The sequence below is a fragment of the Solea senegalensis genome, linkage group LG10 (genome assembly GCF_019176455.1).
Source record: "Solea senegalensis isolate Sse05_10M linkage group LG10, IFAPA_SoseM_1, whole genome shotgun sequence".
NCBI classification, from domain to species: Eukaryota; Metazoa; Chordata; class Actinopteri; order Pleuronectiformes; family Soleidae; genus Solea; species Solea senegalensis.
This window is the reverse complement of record NC_058030.1, coordinates 11938486-11951124: the sequence shown is the minus strand read 5'-3', so window position 1 is coordinate 11951124 and position 12639 is coordinate 11938486. Positions and strand designations below refer to the sequence as shown.

Genomic DNA, 12639 nt, shown 5'->3' with positions numbered 1-12639 from the left:
CATAAATATAAAAAATGTGTTGTCTTGAGATGTTGAAACAAAAATATATCAACATTGTGAATAAAATGTATTTGCAAAATAAATCTTCATTTCATTTTGTTTCTTTCCTCCACATTGTACACCTCACTGTAGGATGCTTCCCTATTCTGAATGTTTAATAATGACCATGCATTTCCAAACTGCAATCTTGATATTACTGATTATCCCTTACTGATTATATTACCGATTATCCCTTCCTTTTCCTTACACTGATGCTCATCTTATCAACTTTCCTTTGTGTTTTATAGAGCCAGTCCCCAGTTGTTGATTTTCTTCTCACTACTTTTGAAACTGCTATATCAATGATGTGGACATCTTCTGGTGTGTTTAAAAGGTTGTCATCGACACATAATGTAAAATAATTATACTGAAAGATACCTCTTTGGAGTCCATGTCTTGTCCTGGGTTCTGCATCATGAGGGGGTACAAAGTCTGTAGGAAACTATTAAGTACAACAAAATTAATTAACAAAATCACAAACTGCTGTGTGTGATAATTTTGATCTAAAGTCATTCTTAAATAATGCCAATATTTAGTGCTGTCTTAAGTCTTAAATTTTTATATTTTTTTATTTTTTGCCTCATCGGAGATTTGTAAAGACCAGGTGGGCCTGTTTTGTCCCAAAATGCCCTCCTGAACAACGAAATCCACATTGCAATCGCACATGGAACGGAGATAGAGTCCGTTTAACATATTATACATCTACTATGTATACATATATTATATACATATAATATATTTGTTAATGTTTCTATCGTTTACACGAGCAACCGGCAAAAAACTAAGTTTTCTCACGTGTCAACTACTTCTCTGTGCATTTCACCGTCAGAACGCCTTGTGTTACATTGTCAGTGTTCCCCTCTGTTGTGATTACATCAGCAGTGATTGGCTGAGACAGTGTCACGTGTCCAGCCCTGGAGTTTCCACCACCACAGCTGAGTAAAAACAGCTAAATGCGTCTGCTCACCTGTAACGTTCAACCGTTTCTTCTCCGCTGAGCCCGAATTTCACCACATGGGAGACAAGAAGAGTCCCACAAGGTAAAACTGTCGCGGGTGTCGTTGAATAAGGACTTACTGAGCCGGTTGAAAACACAAGCTTGGTCAATGGATGGAGCTGTTTTACTCAAGTGTTCATGGCGGCTGGCTGCTGGGGTAACACGGGGCAACTGCTAGTTTATACTGAAAGCGTCTTTACCAGCGACTGTGGCCTATGAGCTGAAAATAGTCAATTTAACTGTCTCTTCTTTCCGGTTACAGTACCAACCAACTTGTCTCTGGTGATTGCTGTCGTTGAAAACGGTGCCGCTACCAGTGTGTTTTTGTTTGGTTTTTGTTTGAAGGCCAAAGCGGCAGTCCAAGCCATCCTCCGACGATGTGTACTGGGACTGTAGCGTGTGCACGTTCAGGAACAGCGCTGAGGCGTTCAAGTGCATGATGTGTGATGTTCGGAAGGGGACGTCAACACGGTAAGGGCACTGCACCCTTCGTTTTCGTTGTCACGACACCAAAACCTCACAATGCGACATTACCACCGTGACAAGTCCGCGGTAGAGGTAATCTGATTAATTAGCTAGTTGTTTTACTTTGTAATAGTCGACATCAGCTTATTATTCGTTAAGTAGTAGGCCAAATATTACTGAAGTATGAACATTTGTGTTGTCAGAGATTTGATAACTGCTATTAAATGCACTAAAAAAAGAAGTTTCATCCCAAGGTTTATTTGACAAATTTTAGTTTTTGTGATGACAACTTTATATTTAATTTTACTGGTGGTTTTTAGTTCCACTTAGCCTTGATTGTTGGACTGTTAACGTCAATTACATTCTGATCCTAGCCACTGTATTTATGTAGTTGTAAATACTGTATGCCACACACTTCTCCATGTGAGGCATATTTGTTTAAAAGAACTGCTAACCACAGCATTGAATCAACACAAGCTTATCATAGTGACTATGCTGCTGTGGTATTCTGAACCCTCATAGAAACTAATGAAATTAAGTATTAAAAATGTAAGTATTTACGTTACAATGTCCCTTTACTCTTTAGGCCTATGATCCCCAATGTATCTCAAAGGAAACACTGTTTTTTGGGAACATAAGGAGAACATGTATTACTTAAGACTATCTTTGGAAGATACCCACTTGATATTTGATGTTGTTGGGTGTGTGTTTTTGATAATAATCCACCCTCATTCGTATGACTATAGTAGCCAATAAGACCGATAACACTTTTTTGTCTCTTACAGAAAACCACGACCTGTTTCTCAGCTTGTTGCACAGCAAGTAAATCAGCAGTTTGCACCACCCACACACCCGAAAAAGGAGAAGAAGGAGAAATCGGAGAAAGATAAGAGTGATAAAGAACCAACACTGAAAAAGAAAGTCCATAAAAAGATGAGGTATTTCATTTATTTTTGACCTTTGTTAGGTCTTTTTATATGTCACTAACATATGTACTATCCTCCAATGAGTTTTTTTAACCCCTGCTTATTTCTCTCCCCACTAGGCCCAGGTTAAAAAACATAGACAGGAGTAGTGCCCAGCATCTAGAGGTCACAGTTGGAGACTTGACTGTAATAATCACAGACTTTAAGGAGAAAGCCAAACCCACATCCACTTCAACAAGCGCTGCTTCAGCAGACCAACACAGTCAAAGTGGCTCGAGCTCTGATAACACTGAACGAGGGGTCTCCAGATGCTCATCTCCCGCGGAAAAGGCTCCTCAGTCAATGGAGAAATTCACTAACCTTCATATACCCAATTAGCACAAGCTCTTCTGTACTCGCAACAGCCACAACCAGAGATTACACTTAATGCACACATTTTAATAATACTATAACTAATGGTATGATGTCAATCACTTCCATTTCAGGTTGGATTTTTCACTGCCTTCCCATAGTGATTAAGATTTCAGGTGACGGGACAGATCAGAATTGTTACAGAAAACCGACCACGATAAACTAAATTGCACTCTGTACCACATGTTGTGGTGTGGTGACTTGTTTTTTTTAGCACCTAGCATCAAACTGTTGGTCGTTGCTGCTGAGTTGCATTATGAAAAAAATGTGAAGAAATCCTCAGAATTGTAGTTTATCCTTGATTGTTGTTTTTGTTGATGTTTTTTATCATTATTTGCACTTAATGGCATCCTATGTTCATGATAACATGTTTTAGCATTATCTCCATTTCGCCATTAACAGTTAATTCATAACACTGTTATTTGCCTTATCATTTTATGCAATTGGATGCAATAATACTTTCACTGTCTAACATTTGAGTCAAAATATTGAACAGTTATTCTAAGTATGCTTTTCCTTCACTTAGTAGATTCAAGCACGATTTAATCAATAGAATCGTTTATATTGTAAAATAATGTTAAATAAAATAAGCTGTAGATACTTGATATGTTTTTTTTATGTCAAGCAGTATGTAAAAACATGGAAGTTTGCATATTAGGGTTTGTATGTTGAATTTGTCAATGACTGATTTTTACATCATGAATGGTATGTTCCATAAAAGGACAACATGACAAGACAGCAGACTCTCAACTTGCACATTTTTCACTGTACTCTGTTTTATTATTACCCATTACCATTTCACACTTGTTGCAAGAAGTGAAAAAAAATATCACAAATTGTGTCTTAATTTAAGGGTCATAAAAGCAGTGGCTGAAAAGTAACCCATTGCATTCACTGGCCTACTGTTTTTTTTAATCACATCCTTTGTGTGTTTATGTCTCATTAATGGACAGCTAAGTATTTTGTATACTAAACACTAAAAATGTGTTTTGGTATTAATTAGAAAATTCAACACTAATAACATCACTGAATGCTGTGTAACATATCATTTATATACTGCTCCACTGAGTTTTCTATTGTTAGGCTACTTGAATCATGCATCCACCAAGTGTATGATTGTTCTATTCAGATATCGCTTTTTAAACTTAAGTAACTCACTTCTAATGTATCGTTGTTCTCACTATCTGGTCACAGTTATTGAATCACTCACACACAGGTTTACCCAGTTTTTCATATTATCATTTTGACAGCCTAACCAAAACCGTATCCCTTACCTTAACTGAACTTAACTACAATTTACATCTTAACTTTCATTTTAAAAAAGTCAGAAATTAGGTGCCACCTCTTATGGACTAGTGTTTCTACCAGGTTTTCACCTATTAAGTATTCTTATTTAGTGTGAGGACTTTGGGATCTACATAATGAATGTAGAGCTTAATTTACCTATAATTTACCTATATATATTCTCCATTTTTTAGAAATCACTTGAAACTTGACATGAGTAATGCCATTAGAACCCCCAACCATTTTTGAGTTTTTTTTAAATTCACATGCAAAAGTTTTTTATTTATTTTACAAATATTTTACAGTAGGAAGAGGCGGATATAATTTTTAGATCAAAATAAACACTCACATGTAACGTGTTCAGGAGTGGGTGGGACAGAGAGGTGTAAACAGCAACTGTGCTCTTCGTTTTACATCCTGACTTGGTTTGTGACTTTGATGGGAATTAGTAATCCATCAGGTAGTAGCACAGATGGACAACGATGACGCGGTAGCGTATTAAAAATTCGTATCACAAAATGCGATGCTATTTCCACGCATTTTTCCTTTGCGCGGTCTTCACCTTCTGCTCACTGCTATATGTGCTCAGTAAAGTAGCCTCTTCCTTGGAGGAGGGAGAGGAACAGTCGAGTGTAAGAAACCGGAGAGTACCGCACAGGAGCAGCCATGACGCCGGGCACCTACTCAGGAAAGGCCCGGGACTGTTAGGCCTTCGACAACCTGAAAATGAGCTTGACAGGTAGCTTAGCCGGCTTTATTGTCTCATTAAATTCCACACGTAACTGCACGTAAAGTTGCTATTTAGTTAAATATGAAGTAGAACTAGCTGTCGTTATGGTTCACTTGTTTTATTTGCGACGTCTGACGTCATTTAATGTTACAGTCACAGACCTGACGTAGTTTAGCATAACCATTGAGCTGCAAAGCTGGATAGCTTTAAAACTGGCTGTTAAAATGTGCTTCTGCTACTCACTGCTCGGGTGTAATATAATGTGTTGAGATTCAGAATCACCATTTATATCTTTATTACTTCAATTAGCTACCATGAATGACTTAGCATTTGCAGAATCATTGATTAACCATGAACACTGATGCTTACCAGTTTTGTGCCTCATTAGCTTTTGATTTTGGCTGGATATGAAGGACGGCCATCTGTTGAACTACTAACCCTTTAGTCGCTGCAGCAGCTCAGGGCAGATCTAATCCTGAAGCATGAAGCTCTAATTTGTAAAATAACTTCATTTAAAAGTAACTTTAAATGATGGCAAAGCTCACATTTTCATTCTGACAGGTGTAAATCACTGTCAGTTTCTTACTGGAATCCATATTGGAGACTGCCTGCTGATGTTTGTGGAGTGAACTGCTTATTGGAATCTACTCTTGGGTATGACTGGTTTATTGAATCTCTCTTAATATTATGAGTGATCATTGTTAATCCGTGAGATTTTTATTTTATGCCTGTATATCCACACTTTATATCCCATTGCTGCCCTTTCTGCCCAGCTGTCAGAAATCAAACATGCTAACATCTCTGTGACATCACTTGAATTTATCAGTGTGAAATTTACTCTGCGAAACTACTTAATGATCACTTGCATACTATTGCAATTGACAGTCTGTGCAAACTGTAATGCCACACACAGTAATTCAGTCTCAGGTGGAGCAGTAGCTATAGCCTTTCTTGTATTACAAATCTGTCTGGAAATGAAGAGACGAAACACACAGGGCTGCAACTAACAATTGTTTTCCTTATCAATTTGAGTATTTTCTTGATGAGTCGTTATGTTGTTTGGTCTATTAAACCAGAAAACAGTTTTTCCTAAACTTCTAAATGATGGCATCCTAAAATGTTTTGTCCACAAACCAAATATATTTATCTTTCTTCATGTATTCAACTGAAAAGGCTGAAAAATTAATTATTTTTTATATTTAGTTAAAGAAAACCTCTCAAACCGGTTAAATAGTTGGCAATTGAATGAGCAGTTGATTATTGTTGCAGCCCTTAAACTCGGTCTTACTACCTCTTGATGTATGCTTGGTTTGCCATACTACGAAAGCAATATGGCTGAAAGATTGTGTTACTGTGTATTGATTTCTTAACCAGTTTACAAAGACACTTGGAGGCACCACAAATAATAACCCTGTTCTCTATCTCTTCATTGAAACTAATGGCAGTTCCAACCTTAAAGGACTTCATTCAGCTGAGCTGAGCCTGCTGATACAATGACTTTGTTCTCTTCTGTGCATGTCATTAAATCCATTATGCATTACCATTATTAATAAAAGCCAGGGTCAGTGACTTAATCATTTAATTTGTCTTGGTTCTTAGCGAAAGGCCAGACTCTGCAGTCAAGGCACATAGGGATGAGAGGAGTCACCTGGCTGTGGTGGCCTGTGGCCCCAGGCTAGAGGAGACTCTCACTATGATGAAGTCTGCTGTTCTCTTCAGCCAAAAGCCACTGCACTTTTACATCTTTGCTGAGGACAATCTACATGAAGGATTTAGACATTCTGTAAGTGTTCTCCTGTTGTCCTCCCCAGCATTACTTAAATGTTCATTGACTTGATTTCCTACATTCTTTTTTTGTTCTCATTTGATCTTACAGCTGGATTCTTGGCCCAGCACAGTTCAGACCAAATTCAAGTTTACACTGTATTCCATAACATTTCCTAAGGAGAATGCAAATGAGTGGAAGAAGCTCTTCAAACCTTGTGCTTCTCAGCGGCTCTTCCTGCCAGTATGTCTAGAGTCATCTTTCATATACATGACGATTATACATATACGTGATGATTATATATTTGCAACATGCCCTCATTATTATTTTTTTATTGCTGTCTTTTTTCCAGCTGATCCTGAAGGAAGTGGATTCTTTGCTTTATGTAGACACTGATATCCTCTTCCTGAACCCAGTAGAGGACATTTGGGCTCTGCTTTCACAGTTCAATTCAAGCCAGTTGGCAGCAATGGCCCCAGAGCATGAGGAGCCACGCATTGGCTGGTACAACCGCTTTGCCCGTCACCCTTATTATGGCAAGACAGGCATCAATTCAGGTGTCATGCTTATGAACATGACTCGCCTCAGGGAGAAATTATTTAAGGTAATGTGCAAGTAGATTTTGTGCGTGTGTGTTTTGTTTAGTCATCTAGTTCAGCTTTAATATTGTTGTCTATCGTTATGGCCATGTTATCATTAAAATACAGAATAGGGGTAAGAATTTCACCTGTGGGGTACCATTTCACATTCTAAGTGTATCTGAAGTATGCATTAAACAATATACTATACTAAATGTGTCAAATTACCAGTTAAGAGCTTTAGATGTCAAAAAACAACTTATATTTTATTTCTAGTGATATAGAGTCATACTATCCAATTTTACAACATTAATACATGCATCTGTGTTATTATTAATATCTTGGAAATTTGTTGAAAGGGAGTTAACCGTAGTAGCTGTACCACCAATTCTAACCAGGAGATGTCACTCTTGTCATCTCTTTTTAAAGCCTCACAATGAGCATTCATTTTGTCAAACAAAAACAGCGTTAAGGTGATTATGGTTTTCTGAGGCAAACAAATACGAATGTTTTCTGATGACCTTATTTTGTATCTCCAGAATGACCTGACCACAGTTGCACTACATTGGGAGCAAATTCTGATGCCTCTTCTTCAGAAGTATAAACTCAACATCACTTGGGGGGACCAGGATCTTCTTAACATCATATTTCATCATAACCCAGGTTCCTGCAACCACATACACATATTTTGAGTCATTAATGCTCAGGACAAGAGCAAGGCTTACTTAAAGACATGTTAGTTGTTGGTGTTAGCTTTAATTTGACTGTTAATGTTGAATAAACATATTTTCCATTATCCTCATCATCCCAACAACTGCACCTCTTGCTGTGTTACAGAAAGCCTGTACATGTTCCCCTGTCAGTGGAACTACCGTCCAGACCACTGCATGTATGGCAGCAACTGTCAACAGGCTGAGCAGGAAGGTGTCTTCATTCTCCATGGTAACCGGGGAGTGTACCATAATGACAAGCAGCCAGCATTTCGAGCTGTTTACGAAGCCATCCAAAAGGTAGAGAGTGCCTCAGCTTGTCAGCCGGCTGGGGTTTATCTGAGCCCCTGCAGTAATATAATAAATATAAAAAAATCTATCAGAAGGTTTCTGTATAAAATGGAGAATATTCATTATTTTATAGACAGACACAGGCAATAGACAATGTAACTATTGATTGATTATTTTATAGACTTTCTTTCTGTTGCCTGTCTCTTTGGGGGACAGTTGTGGAAACAGACCAGGCTATTTGGGCAAACATTTACGAGTCATTATATTGTCAATAGGCTCTCCAGACCATTGCTTTCCTCTCGTGGATGCTTCAATTCACCAGTGTTTCAATCAATAGCCTGTTAAACATTTGTCTTTCTGTCCAAACCAGATGGATCAGCCTTACCTAGTTTCGACAAGGGAATGGGTTGCTTGCAAATGTGTTGCCCATGTGATGCATCCCATCCGATCATTAGCAACATGTTAGCATTGTGGTGTTCTAAACAATGACAAAATGAATTTCACAAAAATACATGTATTCATAAGTCATATGTTTCTAATAACTTTTCAAAACAGCATTACAAAGTGCTTCACAAAGAAAGGCTGATAAAAAGCGACAGCAAGGAATTTGTATGGATGTATATGCAAGTCAGAAAGTAACTGAAAGTAATCACACAGTAGCTTAAAGTGATGGTAAAAGAAAGGTATAGCCCCGTTTTCTAAATATTCTAAATAGGTATGATAGTATGATTATATAAAAGGTCATTAATAAATTCAAACTTTTGCAAAGATGATCAAATTCCTTGTTTGTGTACATTGTATATAAAGTCTAAACAATTTCAAAATTAGATCAATAATTGAGTAACAGATCATTGTCACTCAAAAGAAGGCAGCATTTTTAAAAAAAAGTTATCTTTCTCCCACTTGCAGTGACAGTCACCTTTTCCTGCTCATCATTAGTGACAGACTTCACTGATCAAGCAAGTCAGCTGGAGAGCTCTTCGCCTTCGATCTGCCCCTGTTGATTTCAGCACACTGGTCAACGTGCAGGCGGCGGGAGGGAGCATCATTAGCTGGTCTCCATCTATTACTGCCACACGGCTCAGCCTGGCCACTATCAGTGCAGGCAATGTCAGCCATTAAGTAAACGAACAGGCTTCATTATGGGGCACTCGTCCCCCGTGCCTCAATCAGTCTCTCTGACAAAACGTGCTATGGTATTTTTATTTTTTTTTGTTTTTGGAGTCGAGGGATGTTTAGGAATGCTGTGGTTTGTCATTTGTTTTCACGAAACATGCCCTGTGTAAAGTAGATGAATGTGAGCTATGTGGCTTTGTGTTAGAATTAGCTAATCAGAGTACAGGCTGGTGTAACGGAGGAGGGTGGTTTTTGTAGTTATAATCTAGTCTTTGTTGAAGCTTTTATCAACCCTTACTGTTGCTCCAGCTCCTCAGGCCCCCTCCCACTTTGTTCCACTCAGTCCTGTGAGGACAGCACCCTGAAGCCTGGAGCAGGCAATTCTGAAGGAAACTCATTTCTATCCCACGAGGAGCTCCTTAGTCAGTCTGGCTCCCATGACTGGCTCTTTCAGCCAGCAAAGGAGCTTGCAATAAAAGGCACTACCATTACCCAGCCAAGCCCACAGAAGAGTTGTAAATTTTTAAGTGCTGATGCTAGTTTGAGACATGATGGCTGTGTGGACAACGCACCAGCAGCATCCACATAAAAATCAATAGGAGGCTGTTAATGGTGTTTTATTGCCTACTGCAGTATATGAATGATAATAAAGGAAGTGTGCTTTGAGTAAACTAATGTCGGGGAAAATTACAGTCAAATTAAACACTAAAAAATTGTGTTTTTTTCTAGAGAAAGGTTTACTTCTCTATAAAAACAAAAGGCCTGCTTCTTGATTTTTGAACTCACGTGTGTGACAAAGTGCTCAACTACAGTTGACAAGTGGTGGAACAGCTAAAATATGTATTATTTCTGTTTTCCTTGTCACTAAATGATAAGGGAGTTCAATGTATTGTACAGTATCGCATGATTTGACAACTGTGTTAAATACAGAATGTTATTTGGGTGAAATTTGAGTGACAAATGCCATAATGCAAGATTAATTCAAATGATCTGAATGTAGTTAAAATAATATGTTAAAGCATGAAATGAAAAGTGAGTGCAGCCACTGGTGACACCCGTATAAGTGAAATCAAATCGTTCATACTTGCACTCTTGTCTTTCCATCGTAGTACCCGTTTGGCGAGAACATGGAGGCTTTGCTGCTCGAGCCACTCGAAGAGTCGCTGCAGGCCGCCACACACACCTACTGTGGAAGAGCCAGTCATACCTTTACCAGGAGTTTAAAACAAAGTGTCACGTCTGTTCAACAGGATGTTACACAAAGACGACAATCAGGTCACCACATTGATGTCACTCCATGAATGAAGATGCACTCCTGTGGAGCAAATACGTTGGAGGAGAAATGAACTCGGATTCACTTTGATCCCTCACCTTATGATGTGACGCTAATGTTGTTAGATGTCTGTCCATTGAACACAGCCAGGTCACACAATCTCTCTGACCATGCTGGAGAGTATCCTGTGATTCCACTTTGCCCTGCAGAGATTTAAGACTTCATAGTTGACGAAAACGATCGGCTTTTTATTTTATAAGAAAGAACCTACAATCATTAGTATATTTTATCTAAGGTCTTAAGGGGGGAAAATCCTCAACACGGTACTTAATCATTTAGAGTATTTTTAATTGCAGTTGTTTTGATAGAATTTGGCATAATGGCTTTTTTAATGCATTTGTCTATGCAGAATAACAGAAAAGTGGTTATTTTCAGGTACTTGTTAGCGACACAAGATGAACAAAACCTGTTCATTAAGCATACCTCAAACCTGTAGAGTAGAATCTGACCAGTATTTATTATTGATTAACATCCGTGACTGGAAGCACTTTTGATGTTTTACGTGTATTGTGTTACCACACAGAAATCTCATGACACCTCCATGGATTTTCAACAAATGTGAACTCATCTCTGACCCCCGTCATCTTATCTCGTCTTAAAAATGGTGTCAAATATTTGATGGCTCAACCTGTACTTGGGTGTTTACACATGTTCATCCAATAAAATGTGGCGAGCAGCTGGCCACATCAGTCCAGTAAAATTGCACTTTATTATTCGAGGGTTATAGTCGCTGGCAGAATGTACAGTAAGTTTTTGATTTAAAGTAATTTTACACTGATCAAATGTTCTGTTTCACTGAGAAATGGACATCCAATGGGTCGGTCTGCTTTGACCTGTGTTTCACTGGGAATATAACATCAAAGTTAGTGGTGTGAGCATTCAGAACATTTAGACATATACTGTAGCTAAGGTGTGCAAAGAAAAGAAGGAGGCAACAATGCATCATCCACGACTGCTGTAAAACACCAAAGCAGAAATAAAAGACTATGCTTTAATACTAAGGACGTAAGGAAGAGACTTTTGTTTTTTAACATAACTGCCATCTATAAAATAATTCACATTTTCTACTCTTAAGTAATTGGATAGTAAGTGGATTAATGCTGAAATATGCCATTATCACCAACATCAGCACTTTTTTTCATTCTCCAAGACAAAGACACTATTAGAATAAAAAAAAAATGTTACTGGAGATTGCAAAATCTGTAGATTTAATGATTCCTGGAACAAAACTGTTGCACAAAAGTCTCAGGCTACCATTAGATTTGTTGTTTTAGCAATGCTATAATAATGTACACCATACAGTGTATTATTTACAAAACAATTAACTGGAACACATCAAGAGAATATGGGAGACATGTATGTAGTTTTAAAAAAAGCTTCTACAGGTACAAGTGTTGCGTTTGTCCTACTATTCGATGTCGAAAAATATCAGCTGTCACACTGGGTTTAATTAAGACACATTAGACTCAAATGCAACTTCCTAATTTTTATTTTTTTTTGCATAGTACTATAGATATCTAAACATATGTACGGAATATTATATAAAAACATACTACCAGTACTTAAGAATGCTTGTGGTGTGGTTGCATTGAAATGTCACAGCATTTCAAATACAGCGTGTGTCACTGATATGCTTTGTAGTTTTAGAAAAAGAAAATATGCAAGAAAAATACTTCACCTTCCTAAAGTGTTGCTGAAAAATAAATGGATTAGGCCTGCAGGCTACTTGTTGCCCACTCACTCCGCACAAATGAGCTTGAGCTATGTCCAAGAAGGCAGAGCAAGCTGAAAATAAGAAATCAATGTGTGAGTATGAAGACTTCAGAAAGTGTTAGATGTCCAAAAAAGGAGCTGATGTGTTTGAGTCGGTAGCCTCTGGCTCTTCATTTCACAGACAGATTGACAGACATGACTGGAATAGGTAATGTGTCTGCATGAGGAATAGCGGTGTGCAATGGTTTTGGAAAAACGTTTTCAATATTTTACTAATATCA

General features: G+C 38.0%; 2 protein-coding genes across 3 annotated transcripts; both read left to right on the top strand.

The window, feature by feature from the left end:
• Window positions 1–954: 954 nt before the first annotated feature.
• LOC122775970 (YY1-associated factor 2-like) lies at window positions 955–3576 on the top strand. Its single transcript, XM_044036240.1, is given in 5 exon segments — window positions 955–1079; window positions 1382–1507; window positions 2287–2439; window positions 2547–2746; window positions 2749–3576. Coding segments are annotated over 5 exon segments (543 nt in total). The 5' UTR covers window positions 955–1053; the 3' UTR covers window positions 2787–3576.
• A 906-nt stretch (window positions 3577–4482) lies between these two features.
• On the top strand, window positions 4483–11646 carry LOC122775969 (glucoside xylosyltransferase 1-like). Of its 2 annotated transcripts, XM_044036238.1 has the most exons (8): window positions 4483–4861; window positions 5414–5506; window positions 6452–6635; window positions 6729–6860; window positions 6970–7221; window positions 7735–7858; window positions 8033–8205; window positions 10422–11646. In XM_044036238.1, the coding sequence occupies exons 1-8, from the start codon at window positions 4641–4643 to the stop codon at window positions 10611–10613; spliced, it is 1371 nt and encodes a 456-aa protein (XP_043892173.1). In that variant the 5' UTR covers window positions 4483–4640; the 3' UTR covers window positions 10614–11646. The 2 variants fall into 2 exon arrangements, with proteins under 2 accessions (XP_043892173.1, XP_043892174.1); XM_044036239.1 differs by lacking the exon at window positions 5414–5506 and having other exon boundaries at window positions 4484–4861.
• Window positions 11647–12639: the final 993 nt, after the last annotated feature.

Excerpts from the sequence above, each read along its gene's own strand:
- LOC122775969 (XM_044036238.1), top strand. The coding sequence starts at position 4,641 with ATGCGATGCTATTTCCACGCATTTTTCCTTTGCGCGGTCTTCACCTTC. Across the intron at positions 4,862-5,413 it reads CCTGAAAATGAGCTTGACAG|GTGTAAATCACTGTCAGTTT; the intron begins GTAGCTTAGCCG and ends TCATTCTGACAG. Across the intron at positions 6,636-6,728 it reads ATGAAGGATTTAGACATTCT|CTGGATTCTTGGCCCAGCAC; the intron begins GTAAGTGTTCTC and ends TTGATCTTACAG.